Below are 14,665 nucleotides of genomic sequence, written 5' to 3'. Positions count from 1 at the left end.
GGGCGGTGTGAGATACAGGGCTGGGCGTGACGCCCTAGGTTTTACCTGGAGCCGCGGCTCTTAACCGCCCTGGACGGCCTCGCCCGGCCTCGCCCCGCATTGTCGCTCACGATTACCACGCACACACACGGAGCACTTTGTTCTCGACCAGAGAGATGTCCCTGGGCTGATATACGCCAAGAGTACAGGGGGCGGGGGCTAGAGAAATAATGAAAACCAGACACCGCGGCGGCACATGGAGGTGCAAGCGGTGGGTTTGGAAATATAGCAGTGTGGCACAAAAGAAAGAAGAGGACAAAAAGCGAGACGGAGAGAGGAGAGAGGTGGCGGTCCCTTACGGTGTGATGCAACGTCATCGGAGGTCGCCGTGTCGTCCGCCACATTAGTGGGACCAAACCGGCGGCGACGGCCGTCGGAGGACAAATTGAGCCCAAAGTGCGTCGGTGACGGCCATTGGCAGGCTAATTGGTGACTCGTCGGTCGCCATGGCGACGTGACGCGTGGCGACGCGGACGGACGACGTCGCGGCGGTGATCCCCCGGCGTTGACGCCGTTTTGATTAGGACGTCAATCTGTGTCGGCGTTGCCTGCACTGGCTGGACGGATGATTGATTTCGGTCTGGCTGTCAGGGGGCTTCTCGAGAACGCCTTGTGGCGGGGCGGGGCGGGGCGAGTGGACTCAATTACTTGGATCACACATGTCCGTCCATACCGACCAGACAGGACAGGGTCCCCCGGGCGCCCCGCACGGGAGGCGCTGCTGCAGGCCCATGAGAACTAAAGCAGTACCTTGGAAAAATATTGAACCGTTTAATTTTTGTTTGTTTTCCTGGACCCCAGCAGCATTGGTGCCGCTGATTGTCGTGAGGAACCTGTTGGCGGCGTGTCGGGTTCGGGCGGCCCGTGAGGGATCGAGGATGGAGGGCTCGTTGCATAGGCCGATTGGTATGCGCCATCGCTCCGCCCGGATTCTCTGTGCCGCGTCCATACGGGTCCGGCGACACGGCTGTAAATTCCCGGCTTCGATAATTTCATCATTTTTCCGGTCGGCAGACACTCCCCGGTTAAAAGAATGCTTCGGCGCAGTTTTCGGACGGCTCTGCGTGCTGCTCGGGCCAATACCGGTCCCGGCCCTGCCCGGCCTAGCCCGGGCCCTGCCGCCCGTTAGGCGAAGCCGCTTCCTCGGCCGGCCTGGGCAGGGCCGCGCCGAGTCCTCCTAGACTAACGAGGACCAAAGAGAACAACAGCTTCGCGTGTTTGTTAGCGTCCCCGTGTCCTCGCTGAAGAATAACTATTCCGGTGGCTGCCGACACGGCGGACCATCGCGTCGAATACAAACCAGGTCAATTTAAGGAAAAAAGAGAAACAAACATTTCAAGGGACGACAGGCCATTTACGTAATGTCCTCCACATCCCTTACGTTCAATGCGAAAATAATAGTTGGTGCATGTGTGTGCGTTCTGTGTGTGTGTGTGTGTGTGTGTGTGTGTGTGTGTGTGTGTGTGTGTGTGTGTGTGGATGTGGGTTCCGGGCGGGGAGCGCGCCCATGGCGCAGCCTATGGCAGCCCGTGGCGGCCGAGGCGTTCGATTTGCCGCCCGGAGAAAAATATTGCGGACGCCTGTGGGTTTGTTACGGGCAGCCCATCAATTTTATGACGCCCCTCTGGCCCGACTGCCCGCCTCACGTTCAAGGTCGGCGTCGTATGCTCAGTGCCCGTGCGCCTCTCAATATCTCACTCGTGTGTGTGTGTGTGTGTCTTGTACAGTGCCGGGTCGATGCAAAAAATAATTCTTGGCTCACTTTTAGCAACCTTTTGTTGTTCAGGGCGACAAATAGGCTGCAGATCAATATAATGTCCAGCGGATATTTCGTGGCTGACAGGCGGCTGTTTGTCGACACGACAGCGAGCCCCCCTCTCCTTCCGGAAACGCAATTTATTTATCTTGGCCAATTATTTCGCAGGCGTTCGTCCCAGAAGAATGAACGAAAAAAAAGGTGAAAGATAAAATGTCTCACTTTTGTGGGACATATCTGCGACGGGAGGCTCGCGGATTTTTTTCTTTTCGAAGTGTTTTTACCGTCTTTGGAGACAGCGCTGCACGGTGCGCGTCCCAGAAAAGGTAAAGAGTGGTGCTACGTGCTCCTGGGGTGAGAGGGGAAGGGGGGGGGGGGGTCTAGCGTGACCAGCAGCATCCGTGCCGGACCGTCGCCCCCTGGATAACAAGTGGATTGTCACGGGATGCGCGGGGTTGGCTGGCCAAAAAGAGAGAGGAGCTGGCGGGGTTGTGCCAAAGAGGAAGAGAGAGAGAAGGTAGGTTGACGGCCCCCGGCAAAAATGACGTGGAGCAGCAGGGGACGTCGGACGGCCGTGCAGGTATTCTCCTGTTTGTCGCCCAGAAGAAAGAAAGTCGCCTTCTGGGCCACGCGCACGTGTGTGCGGTGCAACAATTTATCCGCTTATTTTCTCATATTTTTGTTTTGTTTGTTCCTTTTTCTCTCGGAGGAAAAGAAAGGGGCCATGGGGGTTATTGGGCCACAAAAAGAATGCACTCTGTGGTGGTGGGTGGGACGCGGGGCTCCGCACGTCGGACTGAGTGCCAGGGTGGGAGGCGAGCAGCTACCTGTTCCTTTTTCCGCAGCCGTCAAGGTGCGAAGACGGTCGAACGCCTCCTGGGCTTCCGTGCATACTTTAGTGCGGCACTAATGCAGCGCGCTGATGTTTCCCAGCCGGATTATCTTGCGCTGTGCCCGGCTGAAAACCAACCCCCTCTCCCCCCCAATCTGTCCCGATCGGCCGATGGCGGCCGATGGGGCGCGCGGCGCTTTTTAAAGTTCTCCTCCATCCAGTCTGGCGTTGTGAGTGCCATCATGGGGAAAGAGCCCGCCGACTTGGTTTTGTTTGCCTTGCCCGTTTTCTGTATCGGGAAACTCTCTTCTTGTTTAATTCGGTTTCGTCCGGCTTTCTTTCGGTGGCGGCGGGGCGTGGCGGGGCGTGGCGGGGCGTGGCGTGGCGTGGCGTGGCGTGTCCCTGCCGTGGAGAGGCCGGTGTGGTGTGCGCGGTGGCTGCCCTGCCTGCAGGGGTTGCCAAGGGCCGGCTTATCTGATCGCTGCGTGCCGCACCCACTTTTACTTCAGCGTGGCCGTCCCTTGCCGCGCGGCGGGGCTCTTAGCTCGGTCCGCGGCCAGGTGCGGCCAGTGGGCAGACGGGGAGAGACGGAGAGAGGGGGAGAGAGACGAGTGCCCTCGGGTGGCGGAAAGAGTGGGCACTAACCAAATTAATCTGCTCCGTAGTTGACCAGGACTCGGCGGACTCGGCACTGCTAAGCTCCGTCCGGCTGCGCGCCGCTGTGCCGCCGGTAGCCCCCCCCCCCCCCAGCTCCGGCTGCGAGGCACCCGCGGTATTCACCTGGGTCTTTTCCTTTGTATCCGCCCCTGCTGCGCCGCCCCCGCCACCCCCGCCCCCTCCGCGACGCGTCTACTTTTAACTCCGTGGTACGCCGGGCCACGCCACGCCACGCTACCCCGGGCCAGCAGGCCCCGCTTCGCGCCAATCCCTCTGCGCGACGCCCTCGGAAACAAAACCCGACTCGGGCCTAAACCCGGCTCCGAGCTCGCCACCTCGTGTGCATACACAACTTTAGGAAAAAGAAAAAAAAAAGGTGCGTGAGCCGCGGAGGGGTTGGATTTGGCGCCAGTGCGTGTGCGCGTGTGTGTGTGCCTGGTGATAAGCCTCAATCGTGATGCCGTAGCGACCTGGCGTGAGTGCTGTTACGAAGCCAGGATTTCGGCTCACCCCATTTCCTTTCATTCTTTTTGCAGCCTGGCATGGACCGTGGTGGCATTTTCCTTTTGTTTCTAATGTATTTATTGGCGGGTCGCGGGGATTAGTGGGTCTGCTTCAGACCTGCTAATGCTGTGTTTTTGTTTGTGTTTGCTTCGAGTCGTTGCCATTTTTCAAAATGCAAGAGGGGCGCTGCAGCGCTGGCCACCACAGGGGGGGCTCGCTGCAAACTTTTAATTGAGAATGTATCGCAGTAAGGCGGTTAAGGCGCAGTCGCGGCGCCGCGTCGTCTGCTTATCTGACTCGTTTTTCCGTTGTCGCCGAGGCCGGCGGGGGCGGCGGGGAACGCCCGGCATCCAGGCAACCCGTCGCGCAGCTGCGTGTTGCGGGACGCAAATTCTTTTTGCCACGTTCTTGTTTCCTCTTTCGCTCATGTTTTGGAAGGGCTTCGTTTACCTGGCAGGGCTGCTGTCGTCGCGGCCCCGGGCTCTGGGCCGGGCTGCCTGGGCTGGCCCCTCCGGGACCCTCGTTCGTTCCTTGTGACACATGGGTTCAGCTCGTCAAGCGAATGTTTTCTCTGTTCGCGCTGCTCCGCGCTTCGCGCCCGGCCGTGCCGTGCTGTGCCCCTTCGTCTTGTCGCTGCGCCAGCAGCCAGCACCCGCGAGAGCAAACTTGGGGCAACGCTTTTGTACGCTGCAAGGCGCCCCGCCAGCCCAGGGCAGCAGGGACCAAGGCAGGAGACGAAGGAACCAAGTGCCGAAAGATCGAACGGATGGACAAGCAGCCGGCCTGGCCACCCGTCTGCGACCAAACGCACGCTTGCTTAGTCTGCGACCCGTTTTTTCAACTTTATGTTCCTCAAAGTGCAGCTCGAGTTTTACGTATGACGGCTTGCTGAGACTTAACGGCGCTGATGATGATGATGATGATGATGATGATGATGATGATGATGATGATGATACCAATGAATTGCTTGCCCTTGGAACGTGGAATCTACTACAGCTCCATTCTAGTGGTAATTTGAAGGAAGTTGCACAAGGTTTGACACGGTCCCATTGTTGTTGCAGGTGGAGCGGCATGGCGCCCCCGAGAGGACGGCGAGGGCGGAGCGCCGCGTGACACGAGTGTGCGTGCGGCGTGCGTGCGCGGTCCATGTTGACATGGCCCCGCTCTGGCGGCTGGCCTGGCTGCTGCTGCTGGCGCATCCACTGCACTGTAGCAGCGTCCACCGCAACCGCCCCGAGAACGACGACCTGATGATGCTGGACCTCGACAAGCCAAGTAAGTCGTACACGACAACCGTTTCAGCGCCGCTTAGCGTCCGTGTCTGTGCGTCCGCGGCGGCAGGGTCGCCGCACTTGGAGTGGCGCTCCAGAGAGTTGCCGGCCGGGCATACCACCTCGGTGCTGTCCCGGTGGCGGGCCGGGGGCCGTTGCCTCCACTAAACTCGCTATCCTGCATAAGGGGATCTCAGACAAAGCTATTCGCTGCCGACTATCCTTTTAGCCGGCCCCGTCGGGGTGGACCCGACACCCAGCAGACGGCCCGCAAACGCGTCCATGACGTCCGGGCGCCTCCCTGCGGGACCGGCGAGGTGCCACTCACCTGCAGCGCGGACCCTCCGAGGCTGCGGCCAAGGCTGCGGCCGGGGACCGTCCCGCCGGAATTAAATCGAAATTGCGTGTAAGTGTGCGATAGTGCGTGGGGCCGCCCAGGGGCCGCCCTTCGCGCTTGAAGGCCGACCCGCCGGGACGCCCTGGACCCTCCTCATGTGCGTCGGGGGCAGCGCCGCGGCAAGGCGTCTGTCTGTGTGTGTGTGTCTGTGTGTGTGTGTGTGTGTGCCTCGTTCAGCCCTATGTACATTCCCTGACAAAGCCAACAGGGTGGCATTCCACCACGCCCTCGCATGCACTCGAGATCCAAGTGTGGGGCCACCCACACCCAATAGTGAGCATCAGCCGCAGGGGGTGTGTGGCGGCAGCCCTTTTTGAGTTCGCAGAGTGGAGCGAAACAAAGTCGCCCTGGCGCTGAGTCCCGCGGCCGTGACGTGATTGCCGAACTGCATTTGGACTCTCGCCGCCGCCAAGACGGGCGAGCGCGCCGAGCGCGCCGAGCGCCGCGTCCCCGGCCGCCTTTCGGCCCGCGGGACTTTACTTTAAACACGATTATAAACCCGGCGCTGGGGAATCTGCCCCGCTGGGTGAAGTATGCTGAACACGCCGCAGCTTTTGCCAAGCGACGCTAGTTGGCCCACTAGTGGAACGGCGACCTCTATCGGCGACCTCGCTAACTTTTACAATCAACGATGTTCCCCCACAGCGTCTCTCTGGCTCGGCGCGGCCGGGGCGGGGGAAGGGGCGGGGGAAGGGGCGGGGGCTCTTGGCGCGCGGGGCGAGGCGGAGGTGGAGCAACAGAGGATGCATATCGATGAGTCTCACTTTGCTGTTTGTCGAGACGACTCTGTGCATAGGGAAAGTTTCGCCTAAATGGATCTATTCTCCAAATGAACTGCCCACTAAATGCGCGACGAATCCGCGCGAAGCGTCCCCCGGCTCTGCGAAGAAAAGTTTGATTCGATCCGCAGCGGTGCATTATTTATTCCAATCAAGTCGTCCGTTCGAAAACAGCGTTCAAGTAACCAAACCTTAAAATTTTTATTTTTGTGAGCGCGTGGAGTCTGAGTCCCCGACGCTGACCAATCCAGGGAGGACCGCGGCCGGCGAGTTGGGGTGGCCTAAAATCGACGACCCAGCCGGCCGAGTGTGAGAGTGTGTGAGTGCGTGAGTGTTTTACGGGTGCCTGCACCCTTCGGGGCCTGCCGGGCCTCTGCGGCCGGGAGACGTGGCCGCGGGGACAGCGCACGCAACAGAGTTAGTTTTACGACCCCTTGCCTCGACTAGATTGGAGTTTAACCTGTACGCACCGAACTGAGTTTAGCGGTGGCAGGGGAGCGGGGCGGCCCGGCCTGGCGGGGCCTGGCGGGGCCTGGCGGGGCCAGGTAGGGCCCCCGCGGGCCCTTCGGCCACAGAACCGCAAATGGTATCGATTCGCATTACGCCAAGACAGTGGCGCTGCGGCCGCGGCGCGGACTCCAACTTCTTTACGCCGTTTCCGTCCTAATGTGACAGGGCTCCGCCCCTGCCCCTCGCGCTGCCTGGTCTGGGCCTAGCTCGGCCCCCGACGGTCCTCGGCGGCGGTCCCCGATGGCGCGCCGGCGCTCTGCCCAATTTTTTTACGAGCCCGGCCTCGGCCCGGTCCGAACGTATCGGGGATTAGGCACTCTCCGTTTGGCGGTATCAGCTGCGGGAAGATTATAAAGTGAGCTTATGTCGCTGTCGATTTTATTTATTTGCTTTGGGCTGTCCATTTGCACGCGGACGACGGTCTCGGCGCGCCTCGTTATGTGTTTTCGGGGGACGGAAAGGATCGCGTGTACAGATTCGCTCCACAGAAAAATTAAATTGAGTAATTTTTTCTTTTCTCTACAGTAAATTTGATTAATTAAAAAAGTACTAAATTTAATATTGACCCTGAACAGATTTAGAGTCTCTTGTGATAACATGCTAGCATCATCATTGGTTGTTCAGATAGCTGCTGTGTACCCTGAGCTGCCGTTTTCGAAAACAGTGAACTGAAATCGGTCAATCATGAGAACGCCTCTGGGGGAGAAATGGACGCATACCGCTAGGCTGCCCACCTTTCTAGCTTCGATGAAGAGTCTGGGCTGGGACCTAGCTTGACGGCCTGCCTCGCCACTCGGCGACTCGCCATGGTGCGGGCCTCCTCCTTGTTCTCGGCGTGGCGGGGCGGGGCGGGGCGGGGCGCCGACGTGGCGGTGCATCACCAGTATCGTCATATTCCTCGGAGAGTTATGAAGACCGTCTTAGGCTGAGCCGGCCGGGTGGGACCTGTGGAACCCTATCCCGTGTGCGTGAATGCGAGTGAGTGTGTGTGCGTGTGTGTGCGAGTGTTGCGACGCTGCTGCAGTCACTGCTTCCCAGAGGACGGCGTGTGGCGGCCTGGCCTGGCGGCCCGGCGGCGCGTCGCTGGAAAGTTGAGATTCGTGTAGCGTCCCTCCCTCTGGTGCCCCGGCGCGGCGCGGCGCGGCCAGACCTGTCATCTCTGGTGTTTGAGGATATTAGTAGACTTCGCGACGCGTTTTGCGGCGGCCCGTTCCTTTCCCCGCGCGCGGGCTTGTGACACCTGCGCCGTCAGACCGCGTCCTCCGGGTCCCTGTCGGTCACGTTCGAGGCTTTCGAAAGTCGCCGTGCCTCCTTCGGCGACCATTGTTCAAAGTGTAACCTACATTTCGGAAGAGGCGGCGCTGCTTAAATCAAAGGTGGGTCTGCGTTAGCGCGTCGTGCCGCTCGCTCGGCCGTCAAGTCGGCGCGGGACTGTCTGTCTCTCTCGCTCTCCCTTCCCCCCGGTCCGTACAAAACCAATTACCAGTCGGGTAATCCCGCGAGTCTCCCAGACGGCAAACGAAGCCCTATAAGCGCGGCGGAGCGGCGGAGCGCCCCTAACACCCGTTCACGCCCCGCGCCGCCGGCTCAGCCGCCCTGTGCTCGCCCTCAGCGTGCGTGTGTGTGTGCGTGTGTGTGTGTGTGTGTGTGCGTGTGTGTGTGTGTGTGTGCGTGTGTGAGAGCGCGCATCACCCTCGGGCTCTCCTCGTCGTAAAGGACGAGGCGTATCGGAAATGGATGTCGAGCCTCCCCGCCGAAATTGCACTTGCGCCGGTAATCGGCTGCGCTCCCTGGCTGCGTTTGCTGTGGCGGTGCAGCACAGCACACTGCCTCGCTGCCTCGCCTCGGACGGCCGCGCTTTAATATTTGCAATAAAGACAGCGGGGTTCCGGGTTTCGGTCGGAGGAAACGCACTGCGATTTACCGCCAGCTTTGCCCAGCGGTACATGCATCTCCATTACGCCACCGCGCTGCGTCCGCGCGCGTCCGAAACGAGCCACCGCGACGCGCTGTCCGGAGGAGGGGGCAGCAACACAGGGACGCACACTGGACCCGCCTGGGGCTCTGCAGCCCCCAAGCAGCACTCGAATCGAACGCACGAGCGCACCTGCGGATCGCTCTCGGAACGAGGAATCCATAGGTACCGTCATGTGTTCGATTCGGGTCCTGGCCAGGGGCCGTAACGCGTCCACGGTGACGTCTGCGTTTTCCGGTGGTTGGGTTGGCCCACTGTAGGGCAGTTTTCCGCCTGGTCCTGGACGAACGCGGCTGTGGCAGCGCTGGAGTGGCAGGGGCAGTCGGCTGTGCGAGCGAGGCGGACTCCGGTTGTTCCTTCAGTCAGGTGATCCCTAATTCACGACGCGGATGCCCACCCACGGTGCTTGCAGTGGCGCGGAACACCCGCCCCGGAATTAGCGGGCCAGCTGGGGTGCTGCTGCACTGGGAAAGACAGGAGGCTTCCCTCGCCGCGTTTCCTTGGCTGGTGTGACCCGCTTTGGCGGCGTTGGCTTGGTACGTTTTCCCTCGCGGACGCGAGCGCACCGCGTGCGATTGCGTCCACTGTGACACGTTAGCGTGCGCCGCCAAGCCCGCCAGGCCCACCAGGCCGCCACCAACATCGCGAGGCACGAAGAAAAGAGACGGAGTACTTTTAGCCCGCGCAACCACCGCACCGCACCGCGGCAGAGGTACCAGTGCTGCGGTCGACGGCGGGTGCAGACTGGTGTGTGTGCTTCGTTTCGTCGTTTTTCAGGTCAGAGGGAGTGAGGGAAAGTTAATTGTGTTCTAGCATAAAGCAGCCCGCATGCGGGGCGGCCCGGGGGCGGCGCAGGGGCGGCGCGGGGGCGGCCCCCTCCTTATTTGCACCCTTCCATTCCCTTCTATTCACAGCCTTAATTGCAATGTTCTGGCGCGGGGACGGCGGCGGGGACCTCCAAACACGCGGCCGGATGCTTTCGGCGCACTTTTTTAAATTGAAACATGGCCGACATAAATTTCTTGGTCGTCCGAAAAAAAAAAAATAGAAACGGGGCGTGTGGTTAGAGGTAATGAGTTATTTTTGCCTTACGCGCGGTAAAATAAGAATGGTGGCTGCAAGTTCGTAAAATATATTTGTTTTTTTTTTCTTTTTTTGAAACTGCTTTTGGGCGTGCATTCATGGCTGCGTGGCACTGCGTGGCACTGCGTGGCTGCTTGCGTCATCGGCACGACGCTTAGTGCCCGGGGCGGCCCGGGGCAGCCGGACGGCAACAGTTAGCAGACTCTCCTCAAGGGGCGGGGCTGCAGGCCGCTCCAGGCTGCTGCAGGCACGGCGAATCCCTGCGGCCTGCAGGCCGACTCCGACCGGGGGTCGCTCTGTCTCTCTTGCACGCGAGGGGCGGCGGCGTCCCGCGGGGGTGCGAGAGAGACGGAGCGGCGGAGATGAAACGCAGCGCGGCAGCCTGGCGGGTAGGCAACCCGCCGCGGCCCGCTGCTCGACGGGACTGCCTGCGCGTGGCCGCAAGGCGCCTCGGTGTTTGTTTTCTGTTCAAGAAGCGGCAATAATTTATCGATTAGCCATTCTCCTTCCCCCCCACCTCGCTCATTTGCAGGGAATAACATTATCGCACGCGTCTCGCATGCCTGTTGGAAACGCCCCCCCCCCCCCCCCCCCCCCCCCCCCGCCTAACGGCCGGAAGGGATGGGCCAATCCGAGGGGAATTTGCATCCCTAGTTGTACAGCCTAATTGAAAGGGCCTTGCACTTTCCGGCACGCGCCGTGATAGTGCGTCTACACTGTACACAGGACGTCCGATGAGGATGCCCTCTAGCTGGCCTCTGGCCGACCGGCCGGCCGGTTCCTTGCACGCACGCCACAGTACAGTGTACTGGCGGTTCGCGGGCGAGGCTCCACGGGGATTCCATGTCCCCCCGTCGAAAGAAGAAAATAAGCCATACACTTTGATGAGTTTCAATTTCTGTTCGACTCTGTCCACACTGCATGTACGACACGATTTGTGTATTTATTTCGTGGTGCAGTGTTTGACAGTGTGCCAAGTCGGCATCATGTAGGGAGTTAGTTTCCCAGTGCGAGGAGTTAGTTATGTGGTGCGTGTGTGCGTGTGTGTGTGGCCGATGACATTACCGCCCGGCCCCTCCCCGATCGTCCGTGCGGCTGGTCGCGCTGCTCGCGCAGGGCGTCGCGGCACCCAGGGTGGCAGGGTGGCCGACGTGGCCGTGGGGCGAGCCGACCGCGGTGGCTCCATGTACGTAGTGCTGGTCTAGGCCGAGCTGCGGCAGGCCTTGTGATCTCAAAGAGACTGGCCGGCCCTTATTAATGCAGGGTGGGTGTGTCCAGCCAGCGCGGGCCAGCCTTGGCCAGCGTGTGTGCAGCCCGGCCGCGCTGCTGGCCTCGGGGAGGGCGGGGCGGGGCGGGGCGGGGCGGATCTCCACTCTCCCTTGAAACATCTCTGGCGAGGACGAGGACGCTGCGGACGCCAGCGGAGGCAACCCTCGTGACATGCCGTCCGCCAAAATGGGGCGCAAACTTTACTTCCTCTCTCTCTCTCTCTCTCTCTCTCTCTCTCTCTCTCTCTCTCTCTCTCTCTCTCTCTCTCTCGCAGAGTCCAATATTATTATTCTGGACGTAAACAGGAGGTGTCGGCACGCGGCAGCACGCGGCGAGGGGGAGCGGGCGAGGCGGGGCAGGTCATAATCCCCTTGTTGTTAATCAAACTTACGTGCAGTGTAAATAAAGTTTGCGAACGGCTGGCCAGGGCGGGGGCAGGGCGGGGTCCGGGGCCAGGCGGCGCATAGGGAGACAGCTGGTCACGCTGGGGTGGAGAAGTTTGGGGGATGCGGGGGCGGCTAGAAAAGCTTTCGGGAACTAGAACAACTGTGAAGGAGCGCGCGGCTGAACAATTCTGACGCCGCCGGGCCCAAAAGGGAGTCATCCATGTTTTACTGGAAACAAAACATTGGGAACTTGAGTTCGGCCATTACAACTGCACAGGCCTTGTTCGTTTGTTAAGGGGCCGCGGGTTGGCGTTTCCGTCGGTTTAGTGATTCCCCATTTGGGCGGAACGCGGCGCTCTGCGCACCAAGACGAGTGGTAATCGCTCTCTCTCTCTCTCTCTCTCTCTCTCGCTCTCTCTCTCTCTCTCTCTCTCTCTCTCTCTCTCTCTCTCTCTCTCTCTCTCTCTCCGGCATTGACAGCATTTTATTTAATATTCTGTGTAACTTGGCCGCTCCGTCCGCGAGGTACAGCATGTCCTCACCGCTTGTTCGAAGAAAGAAGACTTTAGCAGTGTGCCCCCTGCGGGGCGGGCCGCACGCCACAGGACGCCGACTGCAGCGTGTGGAGCCACCGAGCCAGCGAGCGCCACAGTTTGGATCCTGTTTAAAATTCCGCGGGTTTAAAGGGCCCGGTCTGGTCTGGTGCACTGGGCCGTGGCGCGGGGCACGCGGGGGGCGGGCGCGCTGCCGCTCGGCTCCGGGCCGCTCCGGGCCGCGCTCTGCTCCGGGCTCCCAGCGCGGAAAGTTTCTTTGGAATCTCTCGAGTCCTGACTCGCGACTTGGCGGCGCGATCGCCCAGAAGGCCCAGAAGACCCAGAAGCCACGCCGGCGTCCGCCGAGGCGTCCGCTATGGCCGCTAGCTTGGCTTCCAGCGCCGCTGCCCCGGGGTCGTCCCCTCGGCTTGCCAGGTGATAATGCCGGGCCACTGCACTGGAAGCTGGAGGCGCTGGAAGACGAGAACGCTGCCGCGCGCTCCAGACTCGGTATCTAATTGCGTTTTGTCCCGACCCCGCGCTTTCTCGTTACTGAAATGATATCCGGGCCGACCCGCTCTCGTCGTTTTTCGGCCTCGTTCGCTGACACGTCCGCGCACGTACACGCTTTACTTTACACGCTCACTCACACACACACGCGGAGGCTGACAGATATCGCGTCGCTTCCCGTGCCATGTGACAGCTCTGAAACTGGATACCCGCGTATCTCCGTCCCGCGGAAGTGTGTTGCTGCTTTTCGGCAGCGCGTCCCGTCGCGTCCGTCGCGCTCCGCCACGCCGGGCGGCAGCGCCGCGCCGGCCGGGCGTCGACGAATCGAAAATGAACACCTGATTGCGCGCACGCGGATCGCTTCTGCCGTCAGGAGAAAAAAAGAAAAAAAATGTCAAAAGGAATTGGCATTGCTTTCGGACGTCTTCACGCCTTGAGGGGAAGCTTTCATCACGCATTGAGGGCGTCCGCAGCGAGCAGTGTGGCCGCGCCAACGCCTTGGCAACGCGCCCCCCTCCCACTAGAGGTGCCGGAGGTATCCTTTTTATATCCTTCCTTCGCAATTCCTTTTGTGCGCATTGTTATGTTTCTCGTCGTCTTTTCCCTCTTCGTCCTCTTCTTTATTTTTACTCCACCGGTCGGGAAGACATGTTTTTAATGATGGTTCGCCCGCTCCGCCCGCTCCGCCCGCTCCACCCGCTTTTCCGCGGCTCTTCCAGATTCCCAGCGCCACTCCACTGGCGGCCGAGGAGGCAAGGCGAGGCAGATCGCACCGCAAGCGCATCGGACCAACTTTCCTCGCGGCTTCAACTTTATCTCAAATGCGCTCGCAATTTCCTCTTGGGCAAAGCTGCCGGACACACACGCACTCACGCGCGCGCACACACACACATACACACGCACGCACACACACACACTAAGAGGCCACTTTTGCTGATTTTGTTTTTACCCTCTAATCTTCTACCCGTTTGCGTCAGGGCAAATACAACAGCATGGCCTTGCCGCCACCCCCCTGAATGTGGTGAGAGACTGCCGGGAGTCGAAGGCCCAACCCCTCCAATGGCGGAGTATTTGGGCAACTCTTCCTTCGCCCGTAATTGTTGCGGGGCGTTACACCCAAGCCCTTAACAATGGGGCGGCTATCTTGGCCCCCTCGCCCCCCCCCCCCCCTCACACACACACACACTTCCTCATTCTCTCTCTCGCCCTCTCAGCCGCTGCCGCGCCTCCATCGCCCCGTAAGGGATCCCCGAGTACAGGGTGCAGGATTAATGTGTGTAATTAGGGCTCCGAAAGGACGAGTATGTTTAACCTTCCCTTTTTGTGTTGCCGCGGGGGGGATAACGCCTTTTGTGTGTCATATCTTTATTACAAAAGGGCTTGTTTTAATCTCGCGATGAAGTTTTCGCCGGCCTGGGCGCAGGCTGGTGGTTTGCCTGCCCCCCCCCCCCCATTCCGGCCCTGTGATGCTGCGCAGTCAAAGGGTGGCGCGACGGGCCATCGGTTGATTTTCCCGCTCCGGATCAACGCGCAGGAAAATTGGAAGGTGGACAGCAGAGCCTCATTTGCATTTGTACACTGGCGTTGCAGTCACAATGAAGAGAGAATAACTTCCTCACTACTGACAAAAATTAAAATACTTATGGACTTGGCTCGTATTTAAAGGAAAGTGTGTCAGCTTCGGAGGGTGGATGGCGGTTCCCTGCGGGCGTCTCAGACTGGGGCCGATTCTAGTATACTTACTGGCTTTGCGGTTTTCACGCCACTGTAACGCTGCCCGGTCTAATGGACCCCCATTAGGACCTCGCCAGGGCCCCGCTGGACAGTGGGGGCTCGCTCCGCCCCGCGGGCCCGGCTCGTTCGCAGCAGTGGCTCTGCCTCTCTCGCACCCCAGCGGACGGCCCCGCCAGTGCGAGAGAGACGGAGTAACAAAAGCGGCTCGCCTCGCAAATCGGCCGATGTGGCGCGAGAGTTTGGCCGCGGGGAGAGTGCGCTTATGCCGCCAGACTTTCATCTTCGACCCAACTTGCAAATTCAACTCAGGCAACGGCCGGGTGGGATTTTTGAGCGTTCGCCACACTGTAAATGTCTTACATGGAGAATCTTCACTGTACAACATTTAGAGTGTACCCGACAGGTGCGCAGACTCGCCAGCCGACCCAGG

The 14,665-nt window shown here is 60.3% G+C and overlaps 1 protein-coding gene across 3 annotated transcripts in view; it reads left to right on the top strand.

Annotated features, from left to right (window-relative positions):
- The window catches only part of LOC117643720 (nephrin-like), a 151,320-nt gene that overhangs the window by 32,824 nt on the left and 103,831 nt on the right, over nt 1-14,665 (top strand). For all 3 annotated transcript variants that reach the window (XM_034382782.1, XM_034382780.1, XM_034382781.1), the window contains exon 2: nt 4,850-5,063. In XM_034382782.1, coding sequence (XP_034238673.1) covers nt 4,943-5,063 — 121 coding nt within the window. In that variant the 5' untranslated portion in view covers nt 4,850-4,942. The remainder of the gene's footprint in view (nt 1-4,849; nt 5,064-14,665) is intronic.

The sequence above is a fragment of the Thrips palmi genome, unplaced genomic scaffold (assembly GCF_012932325.1).
Source record: "Thrips palmi isolate BJ-2018 unplaced genomic scaffold, TpBJ-2018v1 HiC_scaffold_17, whole genome shotgun sequence".
Classification (NCBI taxonomy): Eukaryota; Metazoa; Arthropoda; class Insecta; order Thysanoptera; family Thripidae; genus Thrips; species Thrips palmi.
The sequence above is the reverse complement of the archived record's forward strand: the minus strand, read 5'-3'. Positions and strand labels throughout refer to the sequence as shown.